Here is a 19,092-nt window from a genome sequence, read left to right on the forward strand (position 1 = left end):
TTGAGAGGCTGAGGCAGGCAGATCACGAGGTCAGGAGTTCAAGACCATCCTGGCCAACATAGTGAAACCCCGTCTCTACCAAAAATACAAAAAATTACTCAGGCGTGCTGGTGGGCACCTATAATTGCAGCTACTTCAGAGGCTGAGGTAGGAGAATCGCCTGAACCCGGGAGGTGGAGGTGCCGTGAGCTGAGATCGCACCATTGCACTCCAGCCTGGGCTACAGTGTGAAACTCCATCTCAAAAAAAAAAAAAAAAAAAAAAGAAAGAAATCATTTCAGCCATGACTGGCGTTTGGGAGGGCCAAAGTGCCCCAACACCTTTCAGGCCTTTTCTGAAGAATCTTTGATAGAAGTGATGATGAGAGTTCCTATTACTATTCAAACATAGTCATATTTCAACAAAAATATAATTTAATTTACAATCCACAGGATGGTTCTCATATGAGGTAACTTAGCAACTGAGATCCCTGTGTCTCTTTAGAAAACATGAATTCCAAGGATATGAATCCAGTTTCTGTATCACAAACAGGTGGTTTTTAAAAGATATTAAAAATTTGACATTTATTTTACTGCAGTGTTTTCTTTTAGTGAGATGTTTGGTTGAGCAGAGGTGAAAATATTATAATAAGATAAATGCCACCTTTTAAGTGAAAAGCTCTGCATAATCGGTTTCTCTTGGGAAGCTTGGATTTTATTAAGAGCAACGCAGAGGGACATGGGAGAGAGGAGATGAGAAAGTAAGGTTAAAATCCCCTTCATCAACAGCAATCCAGTTAATACCTCAGACTCCTAGCTTTAGACCAAGTAATCGGCTAACCAATGTGAGCTCAACGGAGCTTTTGGGCGGCTCCCTTCTTTTGTTCAAAACAAACAATGTAAGAACAATTTATTTACTCCAGTGTATGTGATGTTTCTTTCTATGTTTTATTTAAATTTCTTACAGACAATTTGGTGCATTTCTATTGGGAAAATATTTCTAACAGTTTCTATAATTCTTAATGTCAATAACTGAAGGAAAATATATTTCCTTTCTTTCCACTTATATAATATTTATTTATTTATTTGTTTATTTTTGAGACAGAGTCTTGCTCTGTCACGCAGGCTGAAGTGCCATGGCGTGATCTTGGCTCACTACAGCCTCCACCTCCCGAGTTCAAGTGATTCTTCTGCCTCAGCCTCCAGAGTAACTGGGATTACAGGTGTGTGCCACCACACCCAGCTAATTTTTGTATTTTTATTAGTGACGGGGTTTCACGACTGGTCTTGAACTCCTGATCTCAGGTGATCCACCCACCTCGGCCTCCCAAAGTGCTGGGATTACAGTCATGCGCCACTGCACCTGGGCACTTGTGTATTTGAAAGCTTAGCTTATTTCCCCTCCATTGTTTTCCCCGTAGTAAATTATTCTTTATGTTCACCTTTTAAAAATTGTTTAGCATTTGATTTTTGACATATTTTCTCATTTACTGAAGTTCCATTGACTATGTATATGACATTTTTCCAATTCAGTAGATCTTGATACCGTTCTGCTATTTTCTTTGGGTGAATGCAGGAACGGGTAATTGTGTTTCTCAACAAAAACAGTATTACTTAATAGTCTTTTAAGTTTTTAAATAGTATAACCTCATTTGTCCAAAGAAAACCTGTCATGTTTGCGTGACTGAGATTGACTTGATATAGGGAATATGTCATAAAAATGTAGCCATATTGCATACAGTATATATGTGTATTCATGTATTTTGATACCAAAATGAGTGTTTCATGTAATTATTTATATAATTATTTCTGCTGTGAAATTATATAGATTTGAATTATTAGAACTGATATAAATTTACATTTTTTGCTGCACTAAAGTATTTAATATATTTGTGCGTATAGGTATGTGCATATGTATATTCTTACAAAATAAGAGAGGCTTTCCTTTGAAATTTAAAACTGCTTTAAAATATTTTACATATACATATGCATTTGTATTTTACAAATTTGAATTTTCAATATCAAGTTTTTTTTCATAAACGATTGATTCTTCCATGTTCATGAAGCACAAAAAAAATACCTTTTTATCTTTTTTTAATTGCACTTTGGAAGGAATCTCTAGGAGGGTATAGTCTGTGCAGGCAGTTTGAATAGCACTGGAAATACTTACCAAATTCTGGAGAATGAGTAAATATGAACTCGTGAGGATTGTCAGTTGGTATTCCACAGTGTGCTTTTCCCCAAAGGCAGACTCACTCAGGTCTTCTCTCATTATCAAGTTGCTCTTACTTTTAGGCATTATTTTAATATATGGCATAACGTAGCCTCCAGACCAGTGGCTTTTCAAAAGCAGTTTATAAAAAGGGCCTGTGGGTTTTGCTGCAATAGCAAACTCCACGGACCAGAGCATCAGCATTACCTGGGAACTTAGTGGAAATGCAGAACCTCAGGCCCCGGCCCAGCCTTACAGAACCAAAAGCCACACGGAACAAGGTCCCAGGTGACTTGTCTGCATATGAAACTTTGAGAACCACTGTACCAAAGAGGCTTCAGGAAGGAAGACAGCTAGGGGAAGAAACAGATGGCATCTAAAGAAAACTGATAAAAACTAAAGGCAAACAGGTCAGAGTTCTCTCAGGGTAGAAGCAAAAGTTCTCATTACTTTGCTAGTCCTTTAGAGCATGAATATTAACAAAATATTTATAATGTATATTTATAATGTATATTAACAAAATATTTATAATATAATCCTGTTAGAATCTAGTATATTCTTATTAAATGAGATATTCCCCATTCATTTCCCATACATGGCTTTCTTTCTTATTTCACAGAGAGCTGATTAACTTCTAGAGGATTCACAAAATATTTTACTTTTCACGATCTAGAATTTTTCTCAGATGTACAATGAAATTATTTCTTGTCTGCTCATATGCTGTAGTGTTTAAATATGCAAGATAAAGCTTTGTCATAATCTTAAAATATTACTTTAACTGATGAACTGTGAGTAAAATTTCTCTGAAACCAAACAATAGGTTTTCTATGATTATTAACATAATCCTGTATTCAATTAAGGCAGTTAAGATTAAAATACATCTGCACCCTCATGTTCATTGCAGCATTATTCAAAATATCCAACCAAAACAACTGAAGTCTCTGAGAATGGATCGAACAAGTGGTGTGTGTGTGTGTGTGTGTTTATAAATATATATGTACTCACAATGGAATATTATTCAGCAATAATGAGAAAAATCCTGCTATTTGCGACAGTGATGAGCCTGCAGGGGATGATGCAAAGTGAAATAACCCAGACAGAGAAAGACAAATACAGCACAATCTCACTTATACATGGAATATAAAAAAGTTGAATTTGTAGAAACAGAGAGTAGAATGGCAGTTGTCCAGGGTTGAAGCCTGGCGGAAATGGGAAGGTGTTGGTCAAAAGATACAAATTTTCACTTACAAGATGAATAAGTTCTGGGGGTCTAGTACACAGCCTGGTGACTATAGTTAATAACACTATATTGTATACTTGAAATTTGCTGAGAGTAGATCTGGAATCTTCTCATCACACACACAAAAGGTAACTATATGATGAAATGATGCTAATTAGCTTTACTGTGGTAATCCTTTCACTATGTATATGTATATCAAAACATTGCATTGTGTACCTTAGTTACAATTTTATTTGTCATTTAAACATCAGTAAAGCTTTAAAAAGTAATACATATATATGCAATATGTTTTAAAAAATTTCTATCAAAATAATTAAAAAGCAACGTGCCAAACATATCCAAAGATACACATTGGATCCCTGAACAGTTTATACATGAAATAGATAAAATTTTCAGACACATGCTACAACATGGATGAACCTTGAAGACGTTAAGTCAAATAAGCCAGAGACAAAAGGACACATATTGTTTGATCCCACTTATATGAGGTACCTAAAGTAGGCAAATTCATAGAGACAGATAGTAAAATGGTTGCCAGGGTTTGAGGGGAGGGGATATGGAAGTTGTTATTTAATAGGGGTGGAGATTCAGTTTGGGAATGAACAAGTTCTGGAGATGGATGGTGGTAATGGTTGTACAACAATGGGAATGTACCTAATACCATAGAACCTTACATTAAAAATTGTTAAAATATTACATTTATGTTATGTATATTTTACCACAATAAAATACACATTTGTATTTATATGTAAAATTTTCAATAACTCATATAGGAAAAAAATACATATATATATATAGAATCTACCTCACTGTGTTCCAGAAAAGTTGGCATAATAGATATATCTTCAAATCAAAATAGTTCAGGAAATTCCATGAAACAGGGTTTTTCTTATTATAGGACTTTTAAAACAATTTTAAATGCTAATATGAATTGTGTGCCTTTAAAGGGAACGTTGGCATGATAGTCAAATGAAAGAAATTGAAAGCAAGAATCTTGTACAATGCATTAATTTTTACTGTGATATTGTCTCTAGAAATCTTTCATGTTAAAAAAATGTTGAATGCTAAAACACTTCATCAAGGGAAAGGAAATACCAACATAAAAATATTTACTGTAGCAATGATCTGTGTGGGTTTGCAATACATATTAACAAAAAATGTATGTAATCCTGTTAAAATCTAATATATTCTCATTAAGTGAAATATTCCCCATTCATTTCCCCTACATAGCTTTTTTTCCCCTTATTTCACAGAGAGTTGATTAACTTCTAGAGGATTCATAAAATATTTTACTTTTCATGATGCAGATTTTTTCTCAGCTGAACAATGAAATTCTTTCTTGTCTGCCCATATGCTGCAGTGGTTAAATATGCAAGAGAAAGCTTTGTCATAATCTTAAAATATTACTTTAACTGCCAAACTCTGAGTAAAATTTTTCTAAAATTGTGAACAGTGGCATATCTCATACTGCAGTTAGAGATGGTGAAGCGTAATCTATAATCTCAGAAAGTTAAAATAAAGCAACCAAGTAATCAAAATCATTATTTTAATGAAAGTACTTTATTTATAACATGAATAGATATTTTTTAGATTTTGCAAATGTTTACATTTAACACATATAGTATGATAAGGCATTTAATAATTGCTATAATGCATTTGACTCTCCTAGCTTTCTTCAGATATTTATAAGTTCACTTTAAAGTTTTTGAATTACACAGGGGAGATATTAATGGAAGAACTTCAGTTTAGTTACTGGAACTTGACTTATATTTTACAGTACAGTGAAGTTCTTGAACTTTTAGCTTTAAAAAAATTCTTTTACGTGTACAGGAACACATTAGTAAAAACAGCCAAGCAATTCACCAAGGTTTTTACAGAGGTGGTTGCACCATGTCACCATGTTGCTTTCACAAATCTTTACAGTGATGGATTTTGAAAGCTAATTTTCATTTTTCAAAGGATAGTGGTGTTTAGCGTTGTGTAAAAAGCACAGTGATTGACATTTTTTAACCGATAAAACATCTAGGTAATGAAAGAAATGGTTTGAACTTTTGTCCTAAAGCCAAATTTCAACATACATACAATCAAAAGTTGCTTTTATCTTGAGAGCTTCTTTCTTTACGTCTTTGCGGTTGAGTGACCAGCTCAATTGTGAAGAGTCTGGGTAAGGGTGTGGGGTACATCAGTCATATGGTACTTTCCATTTTCACACTCATCGATCTCATTGCCATTTCACACCACTGCCTTGTTGGGGAATTTAGGATGGTGACTTCAGCAGCTCTCTGCGATGAAGAAGATTGCTGTTTGCGTGGATTTGCTTCCTTTGCATAGCAATGCATAGTTTGCTGCCCTAACAGTGCAATATTGCGTTTATTACTCAAACAGGGACTGAGAGAGGGAAAAGATGCTAGGACAACAGGCATGCATTGAAGCAACCCTGGGCCAGGGCAGACATGTGGTCACTCTACCCATGGAAGATTTTGTATTCCAGGGAAGTATGTTCTAGGATTTGGGGGTACCCATGTAGTGAAGTGGAAGAATTTCTTGGTCAAATGCACAGCCAAGAATTTGGAGCTTTGAAGCACATTTCGGAGGCCAAGTATGTAGTCTGAGTCTTAAATATTTCTTTTCTTCTTTTTTTTTTTTAATTATACTTTAAGTTCTAGGGTACATGTGCACAGTGTGCAGGTTTGTTACATATGTATACAGGAGCCATGTTGGTGTGCTGCGCCCATTAACTTGTCATTTACACTAGGTATATCTCCTAATGCTATCCCTCCCCACTACCCCCTCCCCACAATAGGACCCGGTCTGTGATGTTCCCCTTCCTGTGTCCAAGTGATCTCATCGTTCAATTCCCACCTATGAGTGAGAACATGCCGTATTCCACACTCCACCAACTGACAAAATTTTGGAGGTGGCCTAGAAGGTGGCAGAGCTCACAGAGGACCAAAGAATTAGACCAGAGGGTTCTGTGAATGCCCAAGGAGAAAGTCACAGCTATGTTATAAGTTCTCAAGATTGTGTCAAAAAACAAAAGGCACTCTCCCCTGGGGAGTATTGTTTTATCAATAACCATATCCAATAAATTCTGTAGACACACCTGAGAAAAGAAAGACATAGCCAAGAGCAATAGATTTCCAGCTAGGTATATGGGGAAATTGCACTTTCTTGTCATATCAGTGCACCATTAGGCAATCTGCAGCATGTTTTTATTACTATACTGTAGTCGATTTAGTTGTTTTTATATTTGTAGATAAATCCATTTAGAGGAAAAAATAATATTCATTTGTAATGAAAGAAATGTTATACCAAAATCTATGAATGCTTAAGTTCCTGGAAAACTTGAGCCCCGGGGAAAAGTCAGCCCTTGTATCTGCAGGTTACACATCCTGCTAATACTATATTTTTGAACCACGATTGGTTGAATCTGCAACAAGGAACCCACAGATATGGAAGACCCACTGTCTATTCTATGACTGTCTAACAAGCATGGCTTTCAGATCTAAAGGTTCAATTTGCATGTAGAGAAATCGGAAGTGGCATTATCATTTGCATACCACACTTCAATGTTTTAATAGTTGACATATCAGGGGTAAAAATATGTGGTTATACAATCAGGTGTCCCTATATACGGAGATTTGAAGATGCTTTGATTATTAGGATATAGTGAGCTTATTCGATATGCTAGGTAAATTGGCCATATTATTTAACATTTACAAGTTGAATATAGTGGTCAGAAGCAAACCCATGGCAATGGAATCTTTTAAATTATGAAACAGAGTTCCTGGTTTAAGGAGGCTTCATAGTATGAGCTTTTGGTGTCAGGTTCAAAGTCTCGATGTCTCATTTACTAAAATGTACCACGGGCAAGTTGTTTCATGTTCTGAGTTCCAATTTTCTCTTTTAGGAAATGGTATTTACTATGTTGAGTGTTAAGAATTAAGGGTAATATATGTAAAATACCTGCTACATACTTGGAACTCAGTGGTAGTATGGCTCTTTTTATTGTTATTAAAGACGATAGCATGAAGATCTTAGGAATCCTGTCAAAAATTTGGATGTTTTCTGACAATCAATTTAATTCTCCTTTTCTCCCCCACTGTTTGAAAAGTGCCTCAGCATAAGGAGGAATATTTAGGAATAAGCTTGTAAATTAATTGTATTAATTTTTCCCCAAAAGTACTATCTAAGATAGTCTGATACTATGATTCTTATTTTAGGAAAATGAAATTTAAGCATATAAAAATGAATTTCTTAAAAGCACAAATCAAGCTATTAGACTTTCTAGTTGAATGCCCAGTCTTATGAAACCGTCTATTTTTCTCTCATAAATCTGGTGTCAAAACTATGAAAGGTGCCTATAAAGTATGCTCCAAACACCGACTTTCTCTAGAACCAGTTCTTTTATGATAAATGGAGGAAATTAAGTACTTGGCAACTTTTGAGTTATATATTAAGTGAAGACAGGCTCAGGCTGGGCACAGTGGCTCATGCCTGTAATCCCAGCACTTTGGCAGGCCAAGATGAGCAGATCACTTGAGGTCAGGAGTTCAAGATCAGCTTGGCCAACATAGTGAAACATTGTCTCTCCTAAAAAATACAAAAAATATTCGGGCATCGTGGCATGTGCCTGTAATCCCAGCTATTTGGGAGGCCGAGGCAGGAGAATTGCTTGAACCCAGGAGGTGGAGATTGCATTGAGCCATTGAGCCGAGATTGTGTCACTGCACTCCAGCCTGGGCGACAGAACGAGACTCCGCCTAAAAAAAAAATATAAAGACAAAAGATAACACAAGCTCAGTTCAGAATATCTAATTTACCTGCAATTCCAAAATGGCTAGGCATTTTTTTTTGAGAAAGTGTTAGGATAGAATAATAAAATGAATACTGAGATGCTGACCTCAAGTTGTTTGCGTGTCCAGAATTAATTTAAATTTCTCCCTTCCCAGTGGATTTTCTTCCTTTAAACTACCATCTCAGCAGGTTTATACTGGGCAAGCAAATTAGTTACTCCCTGAAAAGCTCTGGAGTTCCACCTTGCATCATTAAATACAATGGAAATGGCCAACGAGAATGAAATGTACCAGACTTACAGATAGAAGCATGTGGAAGGGTCATGCCTCACACAGTACCTGGGATATTGTGTGGGACTGGATAAAGGCAAGCTATTCTGATAATCAGAGAACATTCACTACCAAGAAGAATAATTTTGCAGGCCTCCTAAGATGATTAGCTAATGCAGAGCAGTGTTTCCCTGCATTCTCTTCATTTCTCCTCACCTTTTTCTCTTCCACGTGTAACAGCAAAGCATCTCACCTGTGACTTTGAGTCGGGTTTCTGTGGCTGGGAGCGATTTCTCACAGAAGATTCACACTGGAAGCTGATGAAAGGATTGAATACTGGAGAGCACCACTTCCCTGCAGCTGATCACACAGCAAACATAACTCATGGTAGGACATTTTCCTCTTTAAGAAAAAAAAATTAGTTTTCTTTAATGCATGTTGTGGAATGATGATACTATGTATTTTCATTTTTCTTCTGTAGGCTATATACATGGAACTCTGGTTTGTCTTGCTTTAAAACCTCCTGACCAAGTTAGTAATTGGTGGGTAATTGAGTTCCATGAAAGGAGCATTGTTTTAATCACCAACATTTTTGTTGTTGCAATTTTTATAAGATTGGGTTAAAGGCATAAAGAGGTGGAAAAGTTTTCTGATCATTTTCTCAAGTTGCCCAGAATCGAGTACAGTAGACTTGCCTTCTTTTTAGAGCAATCCAGTTTTTTCAAAACAGGAAGAAAAATAGTCTAATCTTGTTTCTGGGAACTGAGAACAGAGATTTAGCACTATCTGTAAAATAAATCTACAAATACTTGAATGAAATTTAATCACTCTTCATGCTTCTTTATAACAAACAGTCTTATTCTTCCACATATATATTTTTAACCGTCGTTCCAGTGTTTACATATCCTCTTAAAATAGGAACCATAACTACCTGTGGTATTCCAATAAGTGTCTGTGAAACACCAATAAAAGAGAAAGGGTTTGTTCTCTTTTTTGTTTTGTTTACATTTATCATCGGATGTCATTCCCCATATATGATGCCATATAAGTTAGCATCATATTAACTTCACTTCTTAAATGTATATGTTTTAAGTAAAGACGCTGTCTCTCCGTGTTGCCCAGGCTGATCTCGAACTCCTGGCCTCAAGCAATCCTCTCACCTCAGCCTCCCAAACTGCTGGGGTTAAAGAGTGAGCCACCACACCTGGCCAGCCTTATAATAGCACAACTGTACTTGTACTGTAGATCATCTTTCAACCTCATTGAACATTATCCTATTTGTTTCTTCTTTCAGACTTCCAAAGAATTATACCAAAAATAAGTATTGATCATATTTTTAATTACAGCCATTGGAAATTAGGGTTGGTGGTAGTGGGAGAGGGTACTAGGGGATGGGGTGGGAGAATTTAACCATCCATCTGTTGGCTACAGCCGTAAACCCAGTTTGTTGTTTAACAGTGTGGTAAGTTCTTAATTTTTGCTTTTGTGCCATGACTCATTTCTTTAACATTTGTGGCAGACTATATTAAGTTTAAAGTTTAAAATAGATAGGGGACTATAAATCATTGGAACTATGTATTAACAGCATATTTTCTCTAAACTCATATACTATTTTACTTTTCCTCTGTTCAAGTCAATTATTAAATACACAGCATATACGATACCTGAATGCACAAAGATGGACACTATGATCCCTGCCTTTGAGGTGGTCTGAGTCTGGTAACTGAAGTAGATAAGCAAGGAATTGCAGTCAGTTATGAGGATGCTTTAAGAGGGATGGAAGGTGATTCAGATGAATTCGAGATGCCTTACTGAAGGAAATGACTCCTGAACTGAGCACTGAAGGGAAATGAAAAGTAGTCAGGGAGCCAGAAGTAAGGAATTATGGAGAGAAGGCAGAACCAAAGAGAGGTGGGAGGGATCGTGTCCTAATTGGAGGAAAGAATCCCAAAAGAGGGCAGAAAGATGGGAGTAGTTAGGGATGAAAGACATGTATGATTGGACAGGAGAACAGAAATGATGAAACAGGAGAGGAAGGAAGGGGACTCTAGAGAGTGCTAAGAATTGGAAATGTGTCTGCAGGATGATGGTGACCCAGGTAGTCATATTAAAGCATGTGGCCAATCAAATTTGCTCTAAAGGACTGTTCTGGCTGAGATGAGGGGAATGGAGAGGGTGAAAGGCCGGGGTGGAAAAAAACATGGATGTGCTGAAGAAATATCAGTGAGACATGATGAAGGCCTAAGCCAAGGCAGTGATTCCCAAAGGGAAGCTGTGCAGACAGGGTGTCATGGTGGTCTGATGTGAGCACTACCCTAGTCAGTTAGGGAAGAGCACGGGCTGCCCAGGGTTCTGTCAGGATGTTGACACTGCACCCATGTCTAAATACTAGCGTGCTTCAGTTTTATTAGATAGAAAATAAAAGAAACGTAGCTTCCCTGTGGACTTGTCATGAGGATTAGATGAAATAACACCTGTGAAGGTTTTTCATCTAGTAAGAGCTCCATAAATATTAATAGATATTTATTGTCCATTCTAATAAGACTAGGAATAGCACAGATAAGACAATTAGAAAATATGTTTATAATTCACCTTTAATCTCTTACTATCTTATAATTACTACGTAACTATGATTTGCATTGAAAAGATTCTAGTAGAGCCCCTGTGTTAGATGTTGAAAGACTCATTCTTTTCCAGTGAGAGGAAGAATAGTGAAAGATAACAATATGACTGATAAAACTAGGGGCAGCTGGTCTCACCCAGAGTGTGAGGGACAAAAACACAGTCTTTCTCATTTTAGAAAGGGCCTATATATATAAAGAGAATTAGAGAGAGAGAATCAGTAGTGGTTTTAAATTGCAAGTGAGGAGGAGAATTAAAAAAAAAATGACCAGGAAGAGAAAGGAAAGTGAAATGGAAATTTCTGGTAGAGTCCGAGGCAGCCTAATAGTTCTGATATCTAAGAAAGTGAAGTTCTAGTTCATTTTGTTCTTAGAGCCTTAAACATAGATTGCAGCTTTTAAAACTTTTTCTTTCTTTCTCTTTCTTTCCTTCTTTCATTCTTTCTTTTTCTTTCTTTCTTTCTTTCTTTTCTTTCTTTCTTTCTTTCTTTCTTTCTTTCTTTCTTTCTTTCTTTCTTTCTTTCTTTCTTTCTTTCTTCTTTCTTTCTCTCTTCCTTTCTCTCTCTCTCTCTTTCTTTCTCTTTCTCTCTCATTCTATCTATCTATCTATCTATCTATCTATCTATCTATCTATCTATCTATCTATCTATCTATCTATCTATCACAGAGTCTCACTCAGTTGCCCAGGCTGGAGTGCAGTAGTGTGATCTATGCTTACTGCAAACCCCACCTCCCAGGTTCAAGCAATTCTCCTGCCTTATCCTCCCAAGTAGCTGGGACTACTTAGTGCCCACCACCACGCCCGGCTGATTTTTTGTTTTTGTATTTTTAGTAGAGCCAGAGGTTTCACCGTGTTGACCAGGCTGAATATGTTGATAATTATGTAGTTTTTGTGGGTATGTGTGTAATTAAGTCTTGAATTTCCTTCCTTCCTTTTTTGCTTGGTTTCTACTTTACTATTCCTACTCTGTTAAATTTCCATCAAAGTAGGCAACTCATGTTAATTATCTGCCACTTTTATCTAAATTCATATAGTCCCACACAGATATATACATAGTAGATACACACATATTCAAAATTATATGTGTTTCTGTGATTGTTTATTGTATAAGAAATATATTATCTTGTAACTATTGTCCTATCTTGTTACTAAAGATAGCTTATGGCAGTTGCTCCAAGTCATCAAATACTGCCTTTTTTTTTTCATTTTTTTATGGTAAATTATTGGTTAAATGTAAAATTCAACCATTTTAGTGTACAGTTCACTGAGTTCTAACAAACATATACAATTGTGTAACCATCATAAAAATGAAGATATAAAACAATTCTATTCCTGCCCCACATGTTGTTCAGTGCCATTTTATACTCAATGATTCTCCCACCTCCAACCCCCAACACCATTGGTCTGATTTCTATCCCTACTGTATTGCCTGTTCCAGAATGTCTTGAAAATGGAATCATTTTCAAGCATTTCGATTCTGCCTTCTTTCAATTAGCATAAAGGACTTGAGACTCATCCATGTTACTGGCTTCAGCCATAGTTCCTTCCTTTTTTACTGCTGAGTAGTTGGGTCCATTGTGTGGATGAACCATACTTTATTTATCCACTAACCAGCTGAAGGACACTTGGATTGTTTCCAAATATTGTCGAATATGAGTAAAAACACTGTCAAATTTGCATATGTGTTTTTGTCTGGACACAAGTGTTTATTTGGTTTGAGTTCTCTATCCAATGCCTATGTCTGTTTATTTTTGGACTCTGGGTGGTGAGAGAACTCCACTATTCTCGACTTTCTGTGACCTTCAGGAAATGTTTCAGCTATCCATTTCAGGTGTTTTTTTACCCCCAGACTCAGGTAGTTTTCTCCAATCCATGCACACCATTGGTCCTTACATGGCGATTTAGCGGGGACTGTCTGCAGATCTCCGGAGCTTGCTGTCTTTACAAAGCTCCAGTACCTGAAAGGGGCAGCTGGCACTCTGTCTTACGAATTCTACCCATGTGGATCTCCCCAAAGCACCAACTGTATCTGTTTCAACTCGAGGAGACCACCACACTCCCGTGTTTCCCCTCTGCACAGACACCTGGAAACTCTATCTAGGCAGTAAGCTGTGGAAATTACAGGACCTAACTCGTTTGTTTCCTGTCTCTCAGAGATCACTGTCCTGTGATCTATCACTATCCTGCATTCCCATCGTCCTGTGTTTGACAATCCATGCTAAATATACTTTTTTTTTTTTTTTTTTTTTTTTTTTTTTTTTTTTTTGAGACGGAGTCTCGCTCTGTCGCCCAGGCTGGAGTGCAGTGGCCGGATCTCAGCTCACTGCAAGCTCCGCCTCCCGGGTTTACGCCATTCTCCTGCCTCAGCCTCCCAAGTAGCTGGGACTACAGGCACCCGCCAACTCGCCCGGCTAGTTTTTTGTATTTTTTTAGTAGAGACGGGGTTTCGCCGTGTTAGCCAGGATGGTCTCGATCTCCTGACCTCGCGATCCACCCGTCTCGGCCTCCCAAAGTGCTGGGATTACAGGCTTGAGCCACCGCGCCCGGCCAACTAAATATACTTTTATCTAATTTTTTTTGCTAGTTTAAGACAGAAGATAAAATCAGGTCTGTGATACTCAGTCTTACCTGGAATCAGAAGAAATTTAATTCATGTTTGTTTATTTAGCTAAATTTATTTGATTTGGATATACTATAATGTATCTAGCCATTCCCCTATCCAGTGACATCAATATCATGACAGTGTTTCTAATTTATTATTATACACATTTCCTCACGTAGGATACTTTCGATTTTATGCAATAGATAACTAGGAGTGAAATTCCTATATTTTTAAATCAAGATATGTATTTATACTTTCAATAAATATTTATAGATTCATTTCCCCTGAAACTTTAGTACTTCAATTTTAGTGGCAAAATGGGAGTACTTTTTCCTATTTTCCTACCAGCAAGAGGCATTATAATTCTCTTTAAAAATTTCCAATTAATGGGTATGCAATGCTTTCTCATATGTAATATTTATTTGCATTTCACTGAAAAATATTTTTTTCAAATGTTTCCAATGTCTCAATTTATTTGGGTTCTTTAATTTTACTAAATAATATTTTACAGCTTTCAGTGTAGAGATTTTGAAAATCTTTTGCCAATATTTTCCTAGGGTTTTGTGCTTTTATAAACATTACATTTAAAGAACTTCTTATTTTAATTATTACTGACATATAGAAATGCATTTTTTATAGAAAATATTGACCTTGTATCCAGTGGCCTTGGTAATTTTATTTATCATAGTTAAGAACTTATACATATATATTTTATTTTCTAGGATCACAATTATTTTGTCTGCAAATAATGACAATTTTATTTCCTTTTTTCTAAATATTAACATTTCTATTTTTCTTTTGTTGTTTTATGTACTGGATAGAATTTCTAGAATGTGTTGAATAGAACTGGTGATAGCTGCTAGACTTGTCTTATTTCTGTCTCAGAGGAAAAGCTGTCAATAGTTGAACCTTAAGTGCCATTCTTACTGAAAAATTGTATTCTTTATCATATAAGAATGCTCCCTTCTATTCAGAGTGTACTTTTTAAAAAAATAAAAAAAATGAATGTATGTTAAAAATTTTCAATATTTTTCAGCATCAATTATGATCATATGATTGTCAGATTATCTTTTTTGTCTATAAGGTAAATTGATTTTTTAAATATTAAACCCCTCTTGCACTCTGGAACCAAACCTAATTGGAATAGTTTTATTTATTATTTATTTCTTCATTCTATATGGTAATGCTTGTTTATAGCTTTTGCATTTGTAAAGTTATAGAGACTGGCCTGTAATGTTCTCAAAACATGTGAGGTGTTACTTTTAGGCCCGTGCATTAACAAGGATGCATGTTTTGCAGAAGATGAGGTTGAGCCAGATGTGAACACTTTAACCCAGGGAGACTATTCACTCCCTCCTTTAATTTTTATATTGTGCGGATCACATAGCCCCTCTGGGATATGTGGGTGTGTAAGAGTTTTACAATAAACAATTCTGATTACTAGAAGTAAACTCCTTGCCATTACCAGGAATAAAATTGGTAAATTCCACATTTTTCCAACTTGGTTCATTGTTTACAGCAGGCTTATAGGAAGATAAATCAAGGGACATATTCCTAGAAGTCCCTGGGCTTGTGGTCAGAGTTTAGGCTCTCTATACCCCTTACCTGCACATATTAATTTTAACACAGTATTATCAACTTTCTAAATATTTGGTTAAAATTATCGTAGGATAGCATTTAGCTTCCCAATCAATGGTCAATAACTTCATATTTTAATTCTATTATCTTTCCATCTAGAAACATGTTCTCTCTTTACATCTAACCAGGGAGTTTGTAGTCTTTCACAAAGTTTATAATGTTCTTCATATAAATCATGTCCCTTTTCTGTTAAATTTATTCCTACATTTAAAAAAGTTAATTTTGCTATCAGGAGTTGGACATTTCTTGCTGTTTCTAGATCTAGAAACTTACTGCTAAGTTAAGAGAAGTAATTTTTATAATATATCTGTTTCCATTTAGCTTGCCAAATTGTTTAAATGATACTATAATTATAAAAAATAGAATACTTTGGCTTTCTATTTTTACAATTATAATATTGGTAAAACATGAGAACTTTGCCTCTCTCTTCCTATAATGTCTACTAGATGTTTTATTTCCTTGGCTTCTACATTCACCAGACCTTTAAGATAATATTAGTCTAAGATAATATATATTATCTACTATTATCTCTAATTGATAATTATGACAGAAATATATTATGTCATTTCTCATTTTAATTATTGTTTTGTCATTTGCCATTTAGAATGCTATTTATGTTGGGGTTGTTCATTAGTCTTTATTTAATTATTTCCTTTTATTTTATTAAGGTTTGTGACTTGAAATTGTTCACTGGATTTTCATAGTCTTTTCAACATTTAGATAGGATTCTATGATTTGATACTTTCATTTGTTGATGTAATTGAATGTGGTGACTGAGTTCCTAAATTAAACCAAACCTCCATTCTCAGAAGGCTCAGATTAATCAAGACACACTATTTTTGGATAACGATTTCAAATTTATTCGATATCATTTTAATTAGAATATTTGTTCCTATGCTCACAAGTGAGGTTGCTTTCTAGAGTTTTAAATTTTGTCCTGTTTTCATCAGTTTTATTAAAAATTAAAGATATTCTGGCAACCTAAAATGAATCAGGGAGCTCTCCATATTTTTCTAAGATCTGAGGTTCCTTGAATAATGTTGCAAATGTTTGTTTTTTAAAAATTAAATAGGGATCCAGGTACAGTGGCTCATGCTTGAAATCCAGGCACTTTGAAGGACCAAGGCAAGAGGATTGCTTGAGGTTAGGAGTTTGAGACTCTGTCCCTACAAAAAAATGGAAAAATTTGCTGTATGTGGTAGTGGGCTCCTGCAGTCCCAGTGGGAGGCTAAAGCTGGAGGATTGTTTGAACCCAGGAGTTCCAGGCAGCAGTGAGTCATAATCATGCTACTGCACTCTAGCCTAGGTGACAGAACCAGACCCTGTCTCAGGAAAAAAAAAAAAAAAAAAGAAAAGAAAATTAAATTTAACTCAGATGTGGCACCATACATTTCTTGTTAGGTTTTCTTTTCATTACTTTTTCAGTTACTTTTGTTGTCTAAATGATTTTTCAGGCCTTTTGCTCCTTTCAGATTTTGGTGTCTTAATGTGTACATGTTCTCACCTTCATTAACTGCTTGTTTGAAATCGTGTATATTCTTTTAAATGACTGGAGGAGTAAGGTCTTTGAATACTGGTTCATTTGTTTTTAGAATTTTGATTGTCTTTTTAAAAATATTCAGTTGAATTTTACCTAAACCTGAGCATTTTTAGGTGGAAGAATTTTTCAAAGTGGCCTTTTTCCACTCTTTTCCTTTCTAGGTGAAGCATAGAGAATTTAATGAACTTGCTTGCATATGCTGTTTCCATTACCCATAGTTTGGAATTTGGGAACAGTAATCTTTATCTTTCCAAGTTGGTTTTGAGATTTAAAAACAATATAAACTTGGGTTTATATTTTTCCTACTCAAAGATGGCACTGCTGACTCACACCCTTGGTTGTTTGGTTTAACACATGGTGGAGTCTATAAAATAATACATTCTAATTCTAAATCCTTTCCTTTCTGTGCAGTCGGCATTAACTTGTATCTAGGAAAATCACTCTCTGAGTATGTTATTTTCCACTGAAAATAGTTGGTTTTCCAAATTGCCCATCATTGTGATTATCAAAGGGCAGGATCAGACCTTGACATTGTTGAGTATAGCCTTCCTTGTAAGTCTTCAATATTCAGTGAAACTACCCCAGACAGCAGCTCCGAACATGTGATCTTTTAAGCTGCTGAGAGATGTTATCCCCTGCACGTTTGCTATGAGCACATCCTAGTTAAAATCTAAAAGCGGTTATTTTGTTAATGTTCAGATTAGATCTTTAATTAAGCTTTCATCCCCTCTAGCACAGACAACAATGTCAAACCTGAGAAACTAAAATTCATTCCATAAGCTCATATCCTTCAGTACTTTGTGAGGAAACTAAAAAATAAAGCTCTTGTGGGTATTTCATGAAGGGCATGTTGAATATCTAATTGTCAGCTTAGAAGCTTCATTTAATTTGATGTCAAACTCTATGACATAAATGAAGCCAATAAAAATGTTTGTTCAGGTGATTTGGATCAAGAGCTTGTTTTAATTGATTAAATGTTAATTTAGGTATTTAATGTTATACATATATAAATGCTATTTGTTATCTACAAACCATAATAGTAAATATGTAAAAATGTAATTTTCCTTATTTAATTGATAGTTTAATATGTGCAAGGATAAGATTCTGGAGCAAAGAACAGCTAAGTGTGTAAGAGAACTTGTATCTGTATGACTTTCCCTTTGTTTTTGCAGGATCATTTATTTATTTGGAGGCACAGCACTCCCCCGGGGTGGCCAAGCTTGGAAGTCCTGTTCTTACAAAATTGCTCACTGCCTCTAACCCATGTCAGGTAATCAACTCTTCTGAATTTCCATTGGCTATTCTGTGGTTGTAAATCGCTGGGCTTGGGTTACTCTGCTAGTAAATGCCTGCCATGTTTTACTATCACTTTAATGATGAATTAAGAGATTTATATGCGCTATTTCAACACGAAATGCCATGTCCTTCTAAAAGACCATTTGTAACACGTAACTGGCACCATTCTTTGGTGGGGGGTGGCTATTAAAGAAGCTTTCTGTTATTTTATATTCTTTTCACACAGTCATTTCAATAATCTAAAACTGTGGATACATATTGCCAAAATGTTTGGCCAACAGTGTGCTTTGAAAAAAATGAAGTCAGTTAAATACGTGTTTGTTGAAAGAAAGACGAATGGGTAAGTAAAGATAAATGTAAACGGAAAAAATGATCATATTTACTGAAATTTGAGTTTTTCAAATTAGTCCTCTGGTGCCAGGTAAACAGAAACCAAGCAGTGAAATACTCATTTTATTTCAGCAGCATATTAGAGAGGACGGACGAGTCAGACTTGGCTCAAGTCTCTTTTGCCACTTTCTAATTGTGGCTCAGACAAATTGTATATTCCTTTTGAGACTTAGTGTCTACACCAGAAACATACATGATTCTGTGGATTAAATGTCAGCATTTACACTGGAAGCATACACGATTGTATGGAATGACAAAGATTAAAATGTGATTAAATAAAGCACCTGGCAAAATATTTGGTACATAATAGGTAAACAATGTTTGTACCAAACATTGGTATATATGTACCAAATATAATCTTAATTCGGCCAACATAATTCCTTTGCTTTCCATAAAAGTAACACCTAAATCAGGGGTCTCTATTCAACTTGTCTTGTTTTCAGTCCTTTTGAGAGCTCCAACATGCCTCTTGTCCTTAGGATTTCAGCTCATTTTTTGATCTTTACTT

At 35.6% G+C, this 19,092-nt stretch overlaps 1 protein-coding gene across 1 annotated transcript in view; it reads left to right on the top strand.

Moving 5' to 3' along the window:
• Nucleotides 1-19,092, top strand: part of MALRD1 (MAM and LDL receptor class A domain containing 1) — a 706,902-nt gene that overhangs the window by 87,826 nt on the left and 599,984 nt on the right. The window contains exons 11-12 of the mRNA XM_030940611.1: nt 8,737-8,883; nt 18,071-18,168. Coding sequence (XP_030796471.1) covers nt 8,737-8,883; nt 18,071-18,168 — 245 coding nt within the window. The remainder of the gene's footprint in view (nt 1-8,736; nt 8,884-18,070; nt 18,169-19,092) is intronic.

The sequence above is a fragment of the Rhinopithecus roxellana genome, chromosome 11, assembly GCF_007565055.1.
Source record: "Rhinopithecus roxellana isolate Shanxi Qingling chromosome 11, ASM756505v1, whole genome shotgun sequence".
NCBI classification, from domain to species: Eukaryota; Metazoa; Chordata; class Mammalia; order Primates; family Cercopithecidae; genus Rhinopithecus; species Rhinopithecus roxellana.